Genomic DNA, 20,725 nt, shown 5'->3' with positions numbered 1-20,725 from the left:
GCTTTAAAAGTGTCCCAGAGATTCTGGTATATTGTGTCTTTGTTCTCATTGGTTTCAAATAACATCTTTATTTCTGCCTTCATTTCGTTATGTACCCAGTAGTCATTCAGGAGCAGGTTGTTCAGTTTCCATGTAGTTGAGCGGTTTTGATTGAGTTTCTTAGTCCTGAGTTCTAGTTTGATTGCACTGTGGTCTGAGAGACAGTTTGTTATAATTTCTGTTCTTGTACATTTGCTGAGGAGTGCTTTACTTCCAACTATGTGGTCAATTTTGGAATAAGTGTGATGTGGTACTGAGAAGAATGTATATTCTGTTGATTTGGGGTGGAGAGTTCTGTAGATGTCTAATAGGTACGCTTGGTGCAGAGTTGAGTTCAATTCTTGGATATCCTTGTTAACTTTCTGTCTCGTTGATCTGTCTAATGTTGACAGTGAGGTGTTAAAGTCTCCCATTATTATTGTATGGGAGTCTAAGTCTCTTTGTAAGTCTCTAAGCACTTGCTTTATGAAAATGGGTGCTCCTGTATTGGGTGCATATATATTTAGGATATTAACTCTTCCTGATGAATTGATCCCTTTACCATTATGTCATGGCCTTCTTTGTCTCTTTTGATCTTTGATGGTTTAAAAGTCTGTTTTATCAGAGACTAGTATTGCAACCCCTGCTTTTTTTTGCTTTCCATTTTCTTGGTAGATCTTCCTTCATCCCTTTGTTTTGAGCCTATGTGTGTCTCTGCATGTGAGATGGGTCTCCTGAATACAGCACACTGATGTGTCTTGACTCTTTTCCCAATTTACCAGTCTGTGTCTTTTAATTGGACCATTTAGTCCATTTACACTTAAGGTTAATATTGTTATGTGTGAACTTGATCCTGTCATTATGATATTAGCTGGTTATTTTGCTCTCTAGTTGATGAAGTTTCTTCCTAGCATCGATGGACTTTACATTTTGACATGTTTTTGCAATGGCTGGGACCTGTTTTTCCTTTCCATGTTTAGTACTTACTTCAGGATCTCTTGTAGGGCAGGCCTGGTGGTGACAAAATCTCTAAGCATTTGCTTGTCTGTAAAGGATTTTATTTCTCCTTCACTTATGAAACTTAGTTTGGCTGGATATGAATTTCTGAATGAAAATTCTTTTCTTTAAGAATGTTGAATATTGGCCCCCACTCTCTTCTGGCTTGGAGAGTTTCTTCCGAGAGATCTGCTGTTAGTATTATAGGCTTCCCTTTGTGTGTAACCCAACCTTTCTCTCTGGCTGCCCTAACATTTTTTTCCTTCATTTCAACTTTGGTGAATCTGATAATTATGTGTCTTGGAGTTGCTCTTCTTAAGGAGTATCTTTGTGACGTTCTCTGTATTTCCTGAATTTGAATGTTGGCCTGCCTTACTAGGTTGGGGAAGTTCTCCTGGATGGTATCCTGCAGAGTGTTTTCCAACTTGGTTCCATTGTCCCCGTCACTTTCAGGCATACCAGTCAGATGTAGATTTGGTCTTTTCACATAATCCCATATTACTTGGAGGCTTTGTTCATTTCTTTTTCTCTTTTTTCTCTACACTTCTCTTCTCGCTTCTTTTCATTCATTTGATCTTCAATCACTGATACTCTTTCTTCCAGTTGATCGAGTCGGTTACTGAAGCTTGTGCATTTGTCACGTAGTTCTTGTGTCATGGCTTTCATCTCTATCAGTTCTTTTATGGTCTTCTCTGCATTGATTATTCTAGTTATCCATTCATCCATTCTTTTTTCAAGGTTTTTAGTTTCTTTGCACTGGGTACATAGTTCCTCCTTTAGCTCTGAGAAGTTTGGCGTGAAGCCTTCTCTCAACTCCTCAAAGTCATTCTCCCTCCAGCTTTGTTCCGTTGCTGGCGATGAGCTGCGTTCCTTTGGAGGGGGAGATGTGCTCTGATTTTTTGAATTCCCGTCTTTTCTGCCCTGCTTTTTCCCCATCTTTGTGGTTTTATCTGCCTTTGGTCTTTGATGATGGTGATGTACTGATGGGGTTTTGGTGTGGGTGTCCTTTCTGTTTGTTAGTTTTCCTTGTAACAGTCAGGACCCTCAGCTGCAGGTCTGTTGGAGTTTGCTTGAGGTCCACTCCAGACCCTGTTTGCCTGGGTGTCAGCAGTGGAGGCTGCAGAAGATAGAATATTGCTGAACTGCAAGTGTTGCTGTCTGATTCTTGCTGTGGAAGCTTCGTCTCAGAGGTGTACCTAGCTGTGTGAGGTGTGATGTGTCGGTCTGCACCTACTGGGGGATGTCTCCCAGTTAGGCTACTCAGGGGTCAGGGACCCACTTGAGCAGGCAGTCTGTCCGTTCTCAGATCTCAGCCTCCGTGCTGGGAGAACCACTGCTCTCTTCAAAGCTGTCAGACAGGGACATTTACATCTGCAGAGGTTTCTGCTGCTTTTTGTTTAGCTATGTCCTGTCCCCAGAGGTGGAGTCTACAGAGGCAGGCAGGCCTCCTTGTGCTGTGGTGGGCACCCAATTTGAGCTTCTGAGAGGCTTTGTTTATCTACTTAAGCCTCCGAAATGGTGGGCGCCCCTCCCCCAGCCTCACTGCCGCCTTGCAGTTAGATCTCAGACTGCTGTGCTAGCTATGAGGAAGGCTCTGTGGGCATGGGACCCTCTGGGCCAGGTGTGGGATGTAATCTCCTGGTGTGCCATTTGCTAAGACCCTTGGTAAAGCACAGTATTAGGGTGGGAGTTACCTGATTTTCCAGGTGTTGTGTGTCTCAGTTTCCCTTCGCTAGGAAAAGGAATTCCCTTCCCCCTTGCGCTTCCCAGGTGAGGCGATGCCTGGCCCTGCTTCAGCTCTTGCTGGTCAGGCTGCACCTGCTGACCAGCACCTACTGTCTGACATGCCCCAGTGAGATGAACCCGGTACCTCAGTTGAAAATACAGAAATCACCCGTCTTCTGTGTCGCTCACGCTGGGAGCTGGAGGCTGGAGGTGTTCTATTCGTCCATCTTGGGTGCCCCCCTCAACTTTGGATCTTATTTAAAATTTCTGTGTGAGCTGGTTTTTATGGACATGGCTCTGACAGGGTAAATTGTGGGTGCCACCTCATTACTGCTAGATGGGAGTAGAAGTCCAACTTCCCTACTAGGCCTTCAGTGACAGCTGAAATGGAATAAGGCTTCTCGTTATTGCTGGGCAGAGATAGGAGTTCTAGCCCCCAGCAGGGTTTCTATTAATACCACTCTGGCTGAGAGGGGTAGAAGTGCCTTGCTATTGCTTTCCACTCATACTGAAGTGGGAGAGGCTGCTTTGCCACTGGATGGTAGTGGCAATTTTAGCTTCCCATTCTGTGTCCTCTGATACCACAAATGGGTGTTGTCATTACCACATGGCAGGGATGAAAGTCCCCATTCCCTACCCAGCCTTTTTTAATACCAACCTAGGAGTCTTGTTATAGGTTGGAAACAAGGTTGGAAGTCCAGGCTCACTATTCTACTTTTACTGGTTTTGAGTAGGGGTGAGGTCACAGATTTTTCAGTCATGTTTGGCTATAGTAGAATGATTATTGTCTAAAAGTTTTCTGTCTTCTGAGGCTGCACCTTTTCTATTTGGCTAGAGAGAGCAGACTTTTGTTGGGGCTTTTTTGTCTGTATCTGTTGGTATTTCTGGGTTGCTGGTTTCTTCAGCTCCAAGTCTGGGATATATGAGGCAGAAAAAAACCTCAGGGAATTCACTATTGTATCATTCTTGGTTCCTGAGTTCCCCACCTTGTCTGCCTTTTTCTATCTTTCAGAATGTTCTTGGTTGCTCTTTTTAAAAAACATACTATGTCCAGGGTTTTTTGTTGTACTTAATGGCAGGAATAGGGACATGAAGTCCCACAATCAGTGTTTTAAAAACATTTTTACATAGTTCAAAGCACTATAGTTATATTGGGCCATGTTCTTTTCAGTGAATAGAGCTGTGTATGAGAAACTCTTAGAGATAAACTAATGCAAAATGGGCTTACATTTTCTACATTTTCTATATATTTTCATCTCAGTGCCATTTACATAGTGTTACAAATAATGCTTTTAATGTCAGTTGCTACCATGAACAAGCTTATGTTATGAAATGCTTCATTGATATCAGAGTAGTGAAAATCAAACATTTGGAAGTTTTACTATACGATATAATTATACATTATATTAATAAAATATGTTATATTTATTTACATATGATAAGATAAAATTTAAAATATGTAAATTAAAAATAGAAAGTTCATCATGACTTGGGAAAAATTATATAAAGGAGCATAGTTAATTCCAATCAAGATGCCAGTCTAATTAATTTAACAAATGTGGAGTATTCATTTGTGTTTTTCTGAGCTCTTAGGTTAATGAGTTGCCATATTTCTTATAAAGGTAGGGAAACTGATTAAAGTATTTTTTATTTCACATGTTTTAAGTGATACTAACATTATTTTAGAACATTTGAAAAACATTTGTGATTGATGAAATTTAACTAATTTTTTTTTTTTTTTTTTTTTGCTATAGTTGTCTTTCCTATATGAAAGCTTTTTTTTTGTTTGTTTGTTTTTTGTTTTTTAAGAGACAGGGTATTGTTCTGTTACCCAGGCTGGAGTATAGTGCTCTATCATAGCTCACTGCAGCCTCCAACTTCTAAACTCAAAGGATCCTCCCCGTTTCTGAGCCTCCCAAGTAGCTGGGACCACAGATGCACACCTATGTGCCTGACACTTTTTAAAAGTGTCCATTTTTATTGTTAGCCAATTGATATACTTTTGTTTATACTAGAAAATCAAGAGAGGAATCACAATGGATTATCTTAATGGTAATAATTGTACAATTCTTTATTGCATTATAAACTTAAATAATTTTCTTCTAGGTACAGTGAAGGTGAAATTCGATTTAATTTAATGGCCATTGTGTCTGATAGAAAAATGATATATGAACAGAAGATAGCAGAGTTACAACGACAACTTGCAGAGGTTCGTGGCCATGTTTCTAAGTACAAAGTTCTAGCTTGGTTATTCTCTCAGGAATAGTATTTACTTTAAATATATATATATAATCAAGTGGTCTGAATGGTGATTAAGCGAATACACACTCTGAAATCAGGCTGCCTAGATTCATTTGGTTCCTCACTTTGCACTTAGTGGATATAGGAATTTGAGTATATTTCCTTGTGCCTCAGTTTCTTCATATAGCATAAAGGTAATAAGTAGTATTTACCTCATAAGACTGTCATGAGGAGTAAATGAGGTATTATATGTAAATCACTTAATGACTAACAAATGGTAAATGCTAAATAAGTGTTAGGAATGAACTATTTTAACTATTTTCTGTGATTTCATTATATAATTAAGCAAGTTAATTCTCAAAGAGTTAACTGAGTACATTTAGAGTCACATGTAGTCTTTACTAGTCTATGGTTATCTTTCCGTAGTAAATGTCATTGGAGAAGAGATTTAGTAGACAAAAGTTTATTTACCATCCTTTGATCACATTTTCTTAAGAATATATTTAAGAAAATTTATTTTATAGTGTATTAGGAGAATATGGCAATATAGTATATTACAATGTAGGTTGTTTTTAGATGAAATTTCATATTATTAAAACAGAAATATGGAAGGTACAATTTTGGAGCTTTTATCCTTTAATGCTGCTGTTAGGCTGGCATGCTGCTATCAATATGAAGAGTAGAAATTCAAAAATAGTCATACTGTGTTTATTATTTTAAAATATTCTGAATGTAAGCCTCAATTATTAGGGTGTGCTATTTCTTTTCCTTCCCCCAAGGAGGAACCCATGGATACAGATCAAGGTAATAGTATGTTAAGTGCTATTCAGTCAGAAGTTGCCAAAAATCAGATGCTTATTGAAGAAGAAGTACAGAAATTAAAAAGATACAAGGTATGTTTTTAAAAATGTGTTCCTTTAATGTTTTTTTAATGTAGAGCAGTATATTTCAAGATGAAGGTACATTGAATATCTGATGGCCTTCCCTCCTATCATTTACCAAATTTCAAATAATATGTTGATTCTCTGATACCCTACAAAGATAAGTAGTGAGATGTCTTTCATTTTTATTTTTGTAAAATATTACTAGGAACAGAATTTTAACCTATTTGATGTTTCAGTTCACTGTAGTTATTATTCTTTTTTTTTTTTTGGACGGAGTCTCGCTCTGTCGCTGGGGCTGCGTCGCCGGGGCTGCAATGCAGTGGTGCAATCTTGGCTCACTGCAACCTCCACCTCCCAGGTTCAAGCAATTCTCCTACCTCAGCCTCCCAAGTAGCTGGGATTACAGGTGTGCGCCACCATGCCTGGCTACGCTAATTTTTGTATTTTTAGTAGAGGCAGGGTTTTGCCGTGTTGGCCAGGCTGATCTTGAACTCCTGACCTCAAGTGATCTGCCCGCCTCAGCCTCCCAAAGTGCTTGGATTACAGGCGTGAGCCACTGCACCCGGCCTGTTATTATTCTTATTGATTAGTTTCTGGATAGCTTCTTTACTTTTTTTTTTTTTTTTTTGAGATGAAGTCTCACTTTGTCGCCCAAGCTGGAATGCAGTGAGGCAATCTTGGCTCACTGCAACCTCTGCCTCCCAGTTCAAGCAATTCTCCTGCCTCAGCCTCCTGAGTAGCTAGGATTATGGTCCCACACCAGCACACTCAGCTAATTTTTGTATTTTTAGTAGAGACAGAGTTTCACCATGTTGTCCAGGCTGGTCTCGATCTCCTGACCTCAAATGAATCTCCTGCCTTGGCTTCCCAAAGTGCTGGGATTACAGGTGTGAGCCACTACGCCCAGCCAGCTTCTTTGCTTTCTAGTATAAGATATTTCAGACTTTTTTTTTTCTGGAGACAGAGTCTTGCTGTGTTGCCCAGGCTGGAGTGCAGGGCATGATGTGGGCTTAGTGCAGCCTCCTCCTCCTGGGTTCAAGCAATTCCCCTCTCAGCCTCCCAAGAAGCTGGGATTATAGGCACCTGCCTGCATGCCTGGCTAATTTTTGTATTTTTAGTAGAGACGGGTTTCATCATGTTGTCCAGGCTGATCTCGAACTCCTGACCTCAAGTGATCCACCTGCCTTGGCCTCCCAAAGTGCTGGGATTATAGGCATGAGCCGCTGCACTCGGCCCGTTATCATTCTTGTTGATGCTCAAATTATCCTATTTTTGGCCAATAGGAGCCACTTCAGGCTGTCTCGTGAGTCCTTTTGACATAACCCCCTTAGTTTCTGATGGCTTCCTTGCTTTTTTTTTTTTTTTTTTTTTTTTGAGTTGGAGTCTCACTTTGTTGCCCAAGCTGGAGTGTAGTAAGGCGAATTTGGCTGACTGCAACCTCTGCCTCCAGGGTTAGCTGTTCTGCTGCCTCAACCTCCTGAGTTGCTGGGGTTACAGGCCTGTGCTACCACGCCTGGCTAATTTTTGTATTTTTAGTAGAGACAGGATTTCACTATGTCAGCCAGGCTGGTCTCAAACTCCTGGCCTCAAATGATCCTCCTGCCTTGGCTTCCCAAAGTGGTGGAATTACAGGTGTGAGCCACTATGCCCAGCCAGCTTCCTTGCTTTCTGATATAAAATGTTTCAGACCCTTTTTTTTTTTTTTCTTTTTTGAGACAGAGTCTTGCTCTGTTGCTCAGGCTGTAGTGCAGGGCACTATCTTGGCTCACTGCAACCTCTGCCTCCTGGGTTAAAGCAGTTCTCCTGCCTCAGCCTCCCGAGTAGCTGGGATTACAGGTGCCTGCCTCTATGCCCAGCTAATTTTTGTATTTTTAGTAGAGACAGGGTTTCACCATGTTGTCCAGGCTGGTTTCGAACTCCTGACCTCAAGCGATCTGCCTACCATGGCCTCCCAGAGTGTTCGGATTACAGGTGTGAGCTACCATGCCTGCCTTAGACTTTTCTTGTACATTTCTTGCTTAAGCTTAGAATCAGCCGTTTCATAAATAAGCCCTTTGTTCCCTTGGTGCAAAATGGTGTTTAGAAACCACTATCTGGGCACTCGGGCTCAGTGCTGCTGATTGATCATTGTTTCTAGGCCTTTTTAGCACTGCAAGTACACTTTTGTTTGTTTCATATTTTATTTTTGAAGAGGAAATACATCATGTATTCATATTAATACTCAAATTTAGGATTAAAGGGCTTTGTGCATAAGGAAGTTAATAATTTGCATTTCTTCTATTAAGTTGAAAATCTTGGGTTCCTAACAAAATTAATGTAATTACTTATTTGTTTTATGCCATATACATGTAGTATGTATATAACGTATTTGTGTATATATGTATATGCATCTATATAAAAAGGTTCAGAATAATAGCCAATAGTATAATAACAAGTGAATAGTTTTTTTCTTGTTTTTCTTGTTCCTTAGGGTATATCCTATTTTGAATATATAATCAAATCACTGTATTTTAAATTCACTTAAAACTTTTTCCTGTTGATTTTGCTTTCAGATTTTTTAGAGTTAAAAATTCTGATTTAATTTTATTTAATCATGACAAGCATTTATATAATTCAGAATCAAATATAAAGGCAAAGTTATTTTTAATAATGTATCGTCTTTCACTTGCAATCCGTCTGGTAACCTTTTTTCAGAAAAGCGGAAAGAGTGGAGGAAAGTTTGAATTTTGTGTTAACTTTGGATGTGGAATGTATATGTCATTTGTCGTGTGTTATGTTAGTAAAAGGATTGTTTTTCATTTGAACCTCAGTGTAAGGCAAGAACTATCCTTTTTGTTGCTCCCCACAGTGTCAGTAAAGTGTTTTGCATCATACTTAACAGACAACAGATACTTTGCCTCATACTTATCAGACAGCAGATGATTGCTAAATGAAATGAATGGGCCTTAAACTAGTAGAATTTCTTCAGGTGAAAGTGGTAAGGGCAGGCAGGCAGGCTCTAGGGTATTCCAGGCAGGAAAGAGGGAGGGCCAAGTTTGTGGAGATAGGAAAGGAAGAAATAATAGCTTTACCAAGTATTTTCCATTTCACATGATATTAAAAAAGTAAATTACCCATCTTTATATATACTTATGTAGTTATTATGTAATTAACTTTTAATATCCGCCCAAAATACAACACAGAGTTTCCATAACTTCCATAAAGTTTCCTGTTTTATTATTTGGGAATGCTTTGTTTAAAAAAAGATCAAATGATTCTCATACTGCTATAAAACAAACATGTTAAGCTTTAATTTAATTAATTAACTGAAGGAACTCTAGTTAAAGAAGTAGTCAGAGAAGCTCAAATTTATATGAAGTTGAAATAAATTTGTAAGAGATGGAAACTTTCTATGGAAGAAGGGCAATCACTTATACTTCTACCAGGCAGAATATATAACAGCTCAGTGGCAGTGAGAGCCTAGAATCACATAACTTGAGAGGGTGTTATCTAGACAGTCCATAGTTTTCCACTGAAGTATAAATTTTTTCCTGCAATGTACCTCCTTTCGATAAAAAATAATCTGAAGGAAAGATTGTGCTTGATCACAAAATAAAGCTGGTCTCATTAGACTTTGCCTGATTAGGTGAAGTAGCAAATGTTAATTTAGCATGTAGACCTTTAGTTGTTTTGATAAATGACATTTTCATAAGTAATCTTAGATTGGACTTTTAAAGGCGTCTATTATTTGCTAAGTCAGGGGCAGGAAGCCCCGCCCAAGAAACTCCCTCCACGTGTTTTATTGTGTTAATCTTTATTCTCAGTGGGAGTGGAGTCTCATTATTTCTAAAATTATTTTCTTATGAGAGTGGATATTTTATACCATTTCTATTTTGAGTTGGATGCAAAGAGTAAAATACCAAAATTAGCAGAAATGTAGTTAGTGTGGATTGATGTTGTTTTATTTTCAGATTGAGAATATCAGAAGGAAGCATAATTATCTGCCTTTCATTATGGAATTGTTAAAGACTTTAGCAGAACACCAGCAGTTAATACCACTAGTAGAAAAGGTAAGTATTTTATCCGTAGATACTTAAATTAGGTTTAGATTCTCCAAAAACGTAAAATGTATTTTTTTTTTTTTTTTGCATGACTAGAGGTAAAATTTTTGGAAGCTTGTACATTTTTATTCTTTTGCTTTTGATTCTTGTTTTATATTCTATAAGAATTAGTTCAACTGAGACTGTAAAACAAAAATAAAGAATTACCCCACTGCTTTAGCCTTCCAGATTCTTAGTGTCAAGACCTCAGGTTGTACTATATTAAAATAAAATTTAAAACACTATTCTTTCTTTAGGCAAAAATAGATTTTTAATGCTAATACTTGAAATAATAGATATTTTCCTATTTAGCAAAAATTTGAGTTGATATAACAGAATTTAAAAGTAGAATGGACATTGTTGGATTAAAAAAAAAAATAGCCGGTACTACAAAACAGGCTTTCTTATTTCTTATCTAGCATCCGTTCCACTGAGGGAAAACTAGCATAAGTTAGTGAAAAAATCTGATTATTATTATTTTTTTCATAAGTAACAATAAAATATTTGTTGAGTAAGTAAAATGCAGTTAAATTGTTTTTAAGTTCATACTGTCAATCAGTGTTTCTGAAAGTGAACATCAGTGGATATTCTTTAAAATACGTGTTACCTGGCCCCTCCCCAGATATTCTGATATAGGGGAAGGATTCTTTAATAAGTTCCCCAAGTGATTCTAATGCAACTGGTCTGTGTACCACAGTTTGAGAAACACTTTGAGAAGACACTACTAGGCAAATAAAATTTTGGACCATTAACTTAAAGACGAGAATACATGGTAGGTATATTTTCCTTATTAATTTTTAAGTTTACAAAGCAAAGATACATTTCAACCAAGCTGTTTTGTGTTATACATTCTAAATAATATGAGATGTGAGCTAATAAGTTTTTTGTGTATATACCTTATTGATTGAAACATGTGACCCAAATTTTAGCATTACATGTAAAAATTATTGCAGAAGACTGCTAAATCTCTTTTCCACTATAGGTTTTTTTCTGTTCGTGCATCTCAGGTTGTATTCCAAGTTTTAGATTAATACAGGGTCCTGTGGTTCTCAAAATTGCTTGATTAACAAGAATACCTAGATATGTTATTAACCCTATCAAATATTTTTCTGTTAAAAATATTAAAATAACTATACAATGTGCTAAATATGTGATGCATCATATTTTAAGTTAGATAAATGTTACTAGGGACCAGGACCCTTAGACAAATTTTAAATGTATAAATTTTGCATTAAAATTGATCTGTGAACGGAATTTTTTGTGTGTGCAAATTAGTAAGTAAAAGGACCACTGTTGTTTGATTTTTAATTACACTATATCCCTAGATTTTTTTTGAGAGCATAGTTAGAGAACAACAGCTTGTCAGCTTAACATTAGAATCTTTATTCCTTAGTTCACATTTTTTGGACACAAGGTGGCAGCATATGAATACCTGATGTTAGTGGAACACCAACTCTGTTGTGTTTGCCTTCATTTTCTTAGGGAAAGTAGTTATTGACCTTCTAGTGGCTTATTTCTCTAAGTTGTTCTTTTATTAATATTCCAGAAACAATATTGAGATAGATTTGTTTCTTGTATGCATGCAATAACTATTATTCTCCTAGGTTCTGAAGGAGCTTAGACTCATTTAATTGGAATTGTTGAAATGTTTTAAATTGTTCATCAAACATTTATCTAGCTGCAAGGATATTCCAGGCACTCTGTTAAGGTCTAGGGATGTATGTATAACTGAGATGTGTTATTTTCTCTTAAGCAACTCATGATACGATTTAGGAAAGGAATAAATGAACAATTATGGTACTGTGCTAAATAGTATTATTTTGATGAATGCCAGGATAAAGTCAGGCTGAAGATCCCCAGCAAGCACAAGGTAGCTGCTAAATAACTTTATAGCCACTTAAAATTTCACTTCCATAAAGTTCTAAATACGTGGTTGGAATGGAATACTTAATCTGTAGCAATATATCAGTTTCCTTTGCAAGAATATATTTTTGTTCATCTTATTTTGTCATATTAAAATATCATTTTCTGCAGATAAATGCAAATTTAAAAATAAAATATGTGAAAATACTGCTAAATATTAGCTTTTATAATTATATAAAATCTTGACCAGTGATGGTTACTTAATAGTAATGCTTCTAAGAAAAATTACCTATAGAATTCAGAAATAGATAAATTGGAATAGTGGATCTTATTATGTTTTGTTTTCAGGGAAAATAGGATAAAAGAACAAGGTGTGAGAAGGAATAGAAGGAAACAAACAGGAAAGATGTGGCTACCCCATGCAGTGCTACTATATGCCGAGATTCTACAGGATCAGATTTTTGAATAGCTGAGGCAGTTGCCTATAGTCTGTGATGACATAAAAGTATTTGAGCTAAAATCTTTTTATTTGCAACATAATAAATAAAAAGTGATTCTCCCTTGGCATGGCTGTAATGAACTTGGACCTATAAGTGTTTTTGTTATATGAGACTTTTTAACTAATGAATTCATTGAATATATACCACATTAAAAAACTGCATAGGAGGTAATCCAAAAATATATAGTTGTAAAACTTCTTGTATTGTGTACCAAATCTCTTTCTTAAAATATAAAATAAAATTATGTAATTTAAGATTATATTTGTGAGACTTCCATTTATTCGAGTATATTTATGATTAAAAAATTTTTGTCTACACATTATGTAATTATGAATGATTATCTTAAGTTTTTGACTATCAATAACTTAATATAAAATCATAAATTCCATTGCTATGGGGGAATCCACAGAAACTTCACAATATTGAATTTTGTCCACATTTTACTATGACTTTATGATTCGATTACTAATAAGTAAGCTTCAGATCTTTTTCTATTTCTTAATAGAAATAAGGTAGAAGAATAGTTAAGGCTAATCACAACAGTATCTACATTAATATCTATTAATGCAGAATTATCTGATTTAAGTCAGTACTTTTTAATATCATTGGTACACTGTATAGAAGGAAAGTATTTTTAACAGTATATATTTTTCCATGCTATTTGTAAATATGATTTTTTTTTAACAAAAGCAGACCAAAATACAGGCTTTGAATTTAAATCTTATATATGTTACTTACTAGCTAGTGCTTTTAGGCACTTACTTTCTTATAACCTCTTTCTCATCTGTAACCTGGGAATCATACCTACTTCACATTCTTGATGATTAAATGAGATCATATCTGTAAAGTATATAAATTAGTGCTCACCATAATGCTCAATTAATGGTGATAACTTTTTAATAAATGTATGAACACTCTGCCTTATATGTTTACTCATTTAATTACATTGTAAAGTTTATATCAGAAACCAGTAAATGTATTTCTTGTTAATCCTTCTCAGTATTCTACTAAGTATACTCCGAGATCAATAAGGAAAGAAGCACATACTTTTATTTTAAATTATGCCTAAAACCAAATTATGTTTATTATTTGAGGAAAGAAAACTTTGAGATGCGATACACATACCAAATTACAAATTATGTTTGTTAACTAAAAACATTGATGTTGGCAATTAATTTTATAATGTTTAATATGGCATGCAGACTATTTGCTCTTATTCTAAGGCACAACACTCAAGTTTTATCTTACTGTTAAGTAATAATTATAGTACCTAATACATCACAAAAAGATTGTAATTGTTTTAATTGCTCTATTTTTTATTTAAGGAAGTTTTAAAAAGTTGTATAATGTAGAAATTTATTGACTCTTCTGTAGTGGCACAGTGGAAAATATTGTGTTGTAGTACTCTAAAATCTTGCTTTAGAAATGTCTTCTGAATACCAGCAGAACTGGCATCATCTGAGAGTTTGTTAGAAATACAGAACCTCAGGCATTTTACTAAATCAGTCTGCATTTTAACAGGATCTCTAAGTCTTTGGTATATACATTGAGAAGCAATGCTATAAAGCATATGTCTTTGATCTGTGTTGAGGACTTACTGTATACTAGCTGTGTTACTTTGGTCAAGCTTGATAACATCTATAAGCTCTGGCTTCATTTGCTAAAGAATAAGACAGAAGTACTGTGTTCAAGCTATATAATTGTCATGAAGAACATGGTTTTAAGTCATATAAATAAAGTTTGTTGACACCAGGGATACATAATCCTTTAGTGACATTCTGTTAAACTCACTTAAACTGTTAGGTTAAACTCATTTATTCACATTTGCAGAAACTAATGTAAGATTTTTCTTATATTCATTTGAATCGGAAATAGGCAAATATGTGTACATATATTGTTTTGGAATACTCATGAATGAGTTTGACTTTATGGAATTTTTAAATTATTATAATTATAATAATTCATTTTACCTTCAGATAGGAAAGAACTGCAAACCAAACAAGATCCTTTCTTAGAGCAAATAACTATGTAATTGTCCAGGAAAAGTTTGTTATAAGTCTCAAGTTATAAAACATAATGCTTTAGAAATCTTAGAAACAATGTATTTCAAACCTTTCATCTTGAGAATACCCTCTTAGGCACATTTTATTTTAATATAGTCTAAAACTGACTTTTAAAATTTTGTAACATACTATTTTTAATTTTTAGGCAAAAGAAAAACAGAACGCAAAGAAAGCTCAGGAAACCAAATGAAGAGGATGTTTTGGGATGTGTACACATTTCTGCTTCTGCACATATTTTCATGGAAATCATTATGTATAAAGAACCTTGAGCAACATCCTAATTGGCTCAGTGCACGTTTGGCGGTAGTGCCAGCCTGTCTTGTCTTTAATGCATGGATTCATAAACTTCTTCCCTACCTGCATCATGTGCATGTAGTGCATATTAAATGAAAGTGATATTAAGAGTGCTTGCCCAAATTCCATTATTTGACATTGAATCTGAGAACTGTTAGTTTTCTGGATGTGTAACTACCATATGAACCTAGAAAATGCACAAATGATACTCCTTATCTGTAATTTAAATACTTAAAATTTGCAATTGTCAGATCTTAATGAAACTGGATGTCTTATTTCTTATCATCATTAATGGGAAAAAAATCAGTATTTCTATCTTTGATATCTGAGTGTTTTGAGGATTTTAAAACTGAATTTTATCTGCTATACCAGTTATTTGAAAAAGTATGATTTAAATGTAAATCATTTAAAAAGGACAAAAGTATAATTTCCAGTGATTTTCACTGCTGTCAGTAGAAAAGTAATAAACATCTCAATTTTATTTTAGTAATTTTTCTTCAAGTGTTTGGGGTTATTTGTTTATGTAGTAGAGAACTGTTTCAGGAAGGTCTTGAGTATTACGCTTCAAAGCAAAATTTCAGGTTAAGAAGAAATTGTAAATCTTAAAGAATGTTGGTGTTACTCTCAATGGAATACTTTTTCAAGCTCATAAGCTGTATATTAAAAAATTGGAGGTTTGACAGTTCATGCTATCTGCTTTTTTAAAAAGATAGTAGTGGTGATGGGGGATCTTTCTATGCCAATTTGAATAAATTTCGTACAGCCTGCAGTTTCCAAGAGCCATATACAGTTTGCTCACAATTGATTTTTAAAAATTGATTTTGGGAGTTGCTTTGTAATAATTTTCTTACTTTTAATCTTCCTTTGCAAGTCAGACTTTAAAGAAGACTTTATAAAACTTTCTTTTTAAAAGGAAGTAATCTACTTTTTTCTTTATCAAGAATATTTCTGAGGTTGATACATGACTTTTTAGCATTATTTATTGTAAAATAAATTTAGCATAATATATTTTATTAGGGAGAACGTGTACCCATCTTCCAGTTTCAGCACATGAATTTTTAAGGATTGTTTTTAAGCTTAGTGATTGTGGTATTAAATGACTTAGAACTAATGGAGAAAAACCTGATGGGAAATTGATAGAAAAACTAATGAAATATTTTTCATACATAATTTCAGTTGGAGGTAATGAAAAATGTAGTTTCTCAGTTATTTGTGGGTAAATATGTTTTGCTCTTGATACAGTAATAATTATGGAGTGTTTTCAAAGCCATGATATAATTTTTAAAAATGGATTTTTAAGGAAGGCTCATCTTGATCCCATTCATTTATTTCAGCTTAATTTGTATATCCTTTCCTATTGAGGCTTAAATTTTGTTAAGCAATGTGAGGATTATTGTGGTAAGTTGTATTTAGTAATCAATACAGTGTGATACTAGCACTAGGATTGCCAAATAAATCAATGGAATAGAAGAGAGAGCCTGAAAACAGATCAACATTTATATGATCACTTGATTTCGACAAAGGTGGCAAAACAATTCAACAGAGAAGGAAAGTCTTTTCAACAAATGGAGCCAGAATAGCTTAATATCCATATAGAAAAAAATGAACATGACCCCCTACCTCACAAAAATGACTTGGAGATGAATCATAGACCTAAATGTAATATTTTAAGAATATGGAGCTTTTTAACTGAAAACATGGATGATTATTTTTGTGACTTGGGGGTTAGTCAAAGGTTTCTCAAGTCACAGAAAGCAGTAGCCATAAAAGATCCAAAATTAGAGCTCATCAAAATTGTCACTGAAAATGTTAACAAAAGTAATATCAAATGACATTTGAAAAATATCTTTGTAAAATGACCATGTTAATAGATATAAGGATTTTTTCATATTAATCTAACAAAATTCCTTAATAGGAATTTCCATAGCTTAAGAATGGTTTATTTTATCTGCATCTTCTTGGATGATTGCAAATCCCTTGTGATACTTCATGATTACTTCTGTCTGTGAATAAAGAAGTATGACTTGTCTTTGTCTGGGTGCCATATATTGCTGGTTTGAAACTAAGTCATGAAGCTAGTGGGTACAGAAAATGGAAGAATAAAGAGCAACCCATAAATAGATAAATGCTATGTGGAAAGTTTTTTTAATGATATTTTATAGAAAGTCTTGCTCGTTTCATATTTAGTCTTTTCTAAAATTTTATTTAATTATTGGGTAGGTGAAGGCACTTCCATTCTATTTTATGCCTTTCAAAATAGGTGAAGGCACTTCCATTCTATTTTATGCCTTTCAAAATGACCAGTTCTAAGGGATGTACTTCTGGTATTATCAACAAAAAGCTTGCCAACAGCTGCAGCACTAGCTACTCTCACCTTATATGTTTAGTTCCCAAGATAGCTGCCCTTTTTCTAACAGCAGTCATCTGTGCCACTAGAATAGACAAATATTTGCTCAGGAGTCACAACCACGGGGACTTGCTTCCCTAGTTAGGACCATGATACGTATTTGTGTGTATATTATGGTGTTATATGCAGATTAATACTTTAATTAATCCTTCTGGTTGCCTCTAACATTAACATTTCAAGATACATTTAGATATTTTTATCCTGTAGGATTTTGTTTATTTGAAATAATTTTTAAAAAGGCTTTTAATGTATTCTCAAAAAACGTTTAGAGAAAACAGATAAGTAAAAATAAAATTTAAATTACCGTATTTCTATTAACAGGGATGAGCACATTAACATTTTGGTGTATTTAGTGATCTTTTTCCTCATGTGTACACATATGTTTTTGTGTGTTAGTCTTGCTTGCCCTCCCCATAGTCTGAAATAGTTCTGTGTAGTTTATATTATTTTTAAACTTGATCATATACAAATTTTCAGGAAACAAACCACTCTAGCTATTTGAAGAGGAATGCAGATTTATATTGGCAGTTTTGAAATTACATAGTTTCTTACAAAATCATTGGAAGGTTTGGAGGAGTGATTTCAAGCTTGAGTCTCCAGAAATTACTCCCATCTAAACATACAGTATTGGGGTACCTAGGGAACTGCTCACCTTTGCAGCAGTCAGGGAGTCCACTTTTGGAACTATGATGTTAGAACATGTTGCAGTAGTTCAAGGAATGAGGAAACTGCTGTAACACCCAATGACTGCACACTGGAATGCAGAAAAGTTAAACCTTCTATGCCTAAATGCCTAAAATAGACAAACTGGATAGTTATCTTTTTAGAGCAATACTTCATTTTTTTAGAGTAGTATGAATTCCTAGATCAGTCAGACACACATGTTATTTAGTTTGTTCCTTAGTACATTGTTAACTGGCCTAACTCCAATGGCTGACGTGGTAAAGATTCACCACTTCTAGCATACTGGGCACTTTTTGGTTTTGACTTGATTACATTAACTTTTTGAAACTATTCAGTGATTTATTCAGCCAATCTTATGAGGTACATCTGAGTTGTTCTAGATGCTAGAGGGTAGTATAACAGGAAAAAGCCCCAGCTCTCATGGTGAGACATACAGTAAGTATACAATACCACTTTGCAAATAGTAGTGTGAATGGTAAAAGATAAAGTAGGGAAAAGGGTGGGAGGACCTGAGGTTTGATAGAATGCCCACGGTGGTATATGCAGATTAATACTTTCAATTAATCCTCCTAGTTGCCTATAACATTAACATTTCAAGATAAATTCTTGAATGTATCTTGATTATTAATGAGATGTGCTTTAAGTAGAGACCTAAATGAAGATAATTTTTTCTCTAGTACTCAACTAGCACTATACAAGTGGATTGCATATGGGCAGAATCAATGTGCAATAATTAAGAATATTAATTTGCAATTATGTTTGATAGTTAAATGGTTTATGAATGTTGATCTGGAGTGTCAATATGAAAATAGGTTGAATAAAAGATATATGGAAAAGGCTAGGACTACTGTTCTATGTACATTTTAGCTTATCCATATATTTTATGTAATATGTTTCTTTGATTCTTTCTTGTAGCAATGATAATAGAATATTGAATAAACCATAAAACCAGTGGGGAAAGTCTCATGTAGGTGTATTTTTAAAAACATTTTGAACTCTCCCCCGCCTTCCCATCATAACCATTAAGACTAAAACAGGCTGGGTGTGGTTGCTTATGCCTGTAATCCTAGTACTTTGGGAGGCTAAGGCAGGAGGATTGGTTAAGCTCAGAAGTTCAAGCCTAGTGTGCACAAGATGGCAAGACCCTGTCTCTTAAAAAATAAATAAAAAATAAAATAACTAGCTGGGTATGGAGGTGGTACATGCCAATAGTCTCAGTTACCCAAAAGACTGAGGCTGGAAGGTCCCTTGAGCCAGGAGTTTGAGAATGCAGTGAGTTGTGATCAGCCACTGTACTCCATCCTGGATGAGAGAGTGAGACCCTATCTCAGAACAAAACAAAAACAATGAAATTATTTGAAAAAATTTGGGAGAATATTTTATTATTTAGGGACAGGGAAAAGCTTCCTAAGCTCCAAAGAAAACAAAAGAACCCAGAAGAGAAATACTTGACTGTATAAAAATTAAAAATTTCTGTAAGGCAACAGACACCATAAAAGAGATAGCAAGCCAACAAATAAAATTTTGTCATACATAATATGCAACATGCATATTACAATCATTAGACAAATTAATGTCTAATACACAGCTCCTCTGTATATTACATATTATACTCATATATGAGTAATATATTTATTGTGCAATCCTGCAATAAAGCAATAAAATATGATTGTAGGGTGTTCCCCATTGATGGCTATTCTAACGTTTTAGATATATTTCACTTTATCTTCACACCAATCTTATGAGGTAAGTATTAACTTCATTTTACAGATAATATCTACTTTTTTCCTTTATGTATTTTTTCCCTTTGAATCAAACCATCTGTATCCTGAGTACTCAATGGGTGATGTGCAGACAAGCAGCAATGAGCATAACCTGAGAACTTGTTAGAAATGCAGAGTCTGAAGTCCCACCCCAGACCATTGGAATCAGAATCTGCGTTTTAGCAAGATGCCCAGTTGATTAAATTACATTTATGCACATTAAAATTTGACAAACGTAATCTCATTAGTTATGTTTATGGAAATAAGTATCTCCATAATCAATAGGCATTGTGCTTTATTTTCTGACTTTAAAAAATTGGTTTTAGGACTTCTACAATTTCAGTAGCAAGATGCGAAAACAATCAATTAGAAAAAGTTATTAGAAATAAAATAGAAAACTATTCGCAATGTGCCAAACATTGCCCTAAGTACTTTTTTTTCTTTTGAGATGGAGTTTTGCTATTGTTGCCCGGGCAGGAGTGCAAGGGTGCCATCTCGGCTCACCGCAGCCTCCGCCTCCAGGTTCAAGCGGTTCTCCTGCCTCAGCCTCCCTAGTAGCTGGGATTACAGGCATGTGCCACTACACCTGGCTAATTTTGCATTTTTAGTAGAGACGGGGTTTCTCTATGTTGGTCAGGGTGGTCTCGAACTCCCAACTTCAGATGATCCTCCCACCTTGGCCTTCCAAAGTCCTGGGATTATAGGCATGAGCCACCATGCCCGGCGTCCTAAGTACTTTTGCACATTAACTCCAACCTTCACAGATATGAAATAAGTTACATTATCCCCATTTCTTCAGATGAGGGACACTAAAGCACAGCAAAAGACAATGGATACATTAGTTACGTTGTACTGGAATACTAGGCAGTCATTGAAAAGAATATGAATGACTATTAACGTGGAAGGATGTCTGTGACTTATTTTTAAGGAAAATGAAAGTATAAGTGACTTGCCCAAGTTCATACAGCTAGTAAGTAGTAGATCTAGAATTCAAACTTGAACTACTACTTGTACTTCTCTCTTTCACTTCTTCCCTCCCTCCATTCCTTCATTCCTTCCTCCCCCCATCCCATTTCCATTCTTCATCCTTCCCTTCTTTCTTCTTCTTCTTTTTTTTGAGATAGAATCTCACTCTGTCACCCAGGCTGGAGTGCAGTGGCACGATCTCGGCTCACTGCAACCTCTGCCTCCGAGGTTCAAGTGATTCT

The 20,725-nt window shown here is 35.3% G+C and overlaps 1 protein-coding gene across 50 annotated transcripts in view; it reads left to right on the top strand.

The window, feature by feature from the left end:
• Positions 1 to 16,692, top strand: part of UCHL5 (ubiquitin C-terminal hydrolase L5) — a 53,361-nt gene extending 36,669 nt beyond the window's left edge. For 15 of the 50 annotated variants that reach the window (XM_045394237.2, XM_045394208.2, XM_074031358.1 and 12 more), the window contains 4 exons: positions 4,846 to 4,948; positions 5,760 to 5,873; positions 9,815 to 9,913; positions 14,515 to 16,692. In XM_045394237.2, coding sequence (XP_045250172.2) covers positions 4,846 to 4,948; positions 5,760 to 5,873; positions 9,815 to 9,913; positions 14,515 to 14,559 — 361 coding nt within the window. In that variant the 3' untranslated portion in view covers positions 14,560 to 16,692. Of the gene's footprint in view, positions 1 to 4,845; positions 4,949 to 5,759; positions 5,874 to 9,814; positions 9,914 to 10,640; positions 10,716 to 12,154; positions 14,060 to 14,514 lie in introns of those variants that run through there. The other 35 variants (XM_045394243.2, XM_045394215.2, XM_074031378.1 and 32 more) reach the window with 8 other exon arrangements.
• Positions 16,693 to 20,725: the final 4,033 nt, after the last annotated feature.

The sequence above is a fragment of the Macaca fascicularis genome, chromosome 1 (genome assembly GCF_037993035.2).
Source record: "Macaca fascicularis isolate 582-1 chromosome 1, T2T-MFA8v1.1".
NCBI classification, from domain to species: domain Eukaryota; kingdom Metazoa; phylum Chordata; class Mammalia; order Primates; family Cercopithecidae; genus Macaca; species Macaca fascicularis.
Note: the sequence above shows the minus strand (reverse complement) of the source record. Positions and strands in the feature narration are given on the sequence as shown.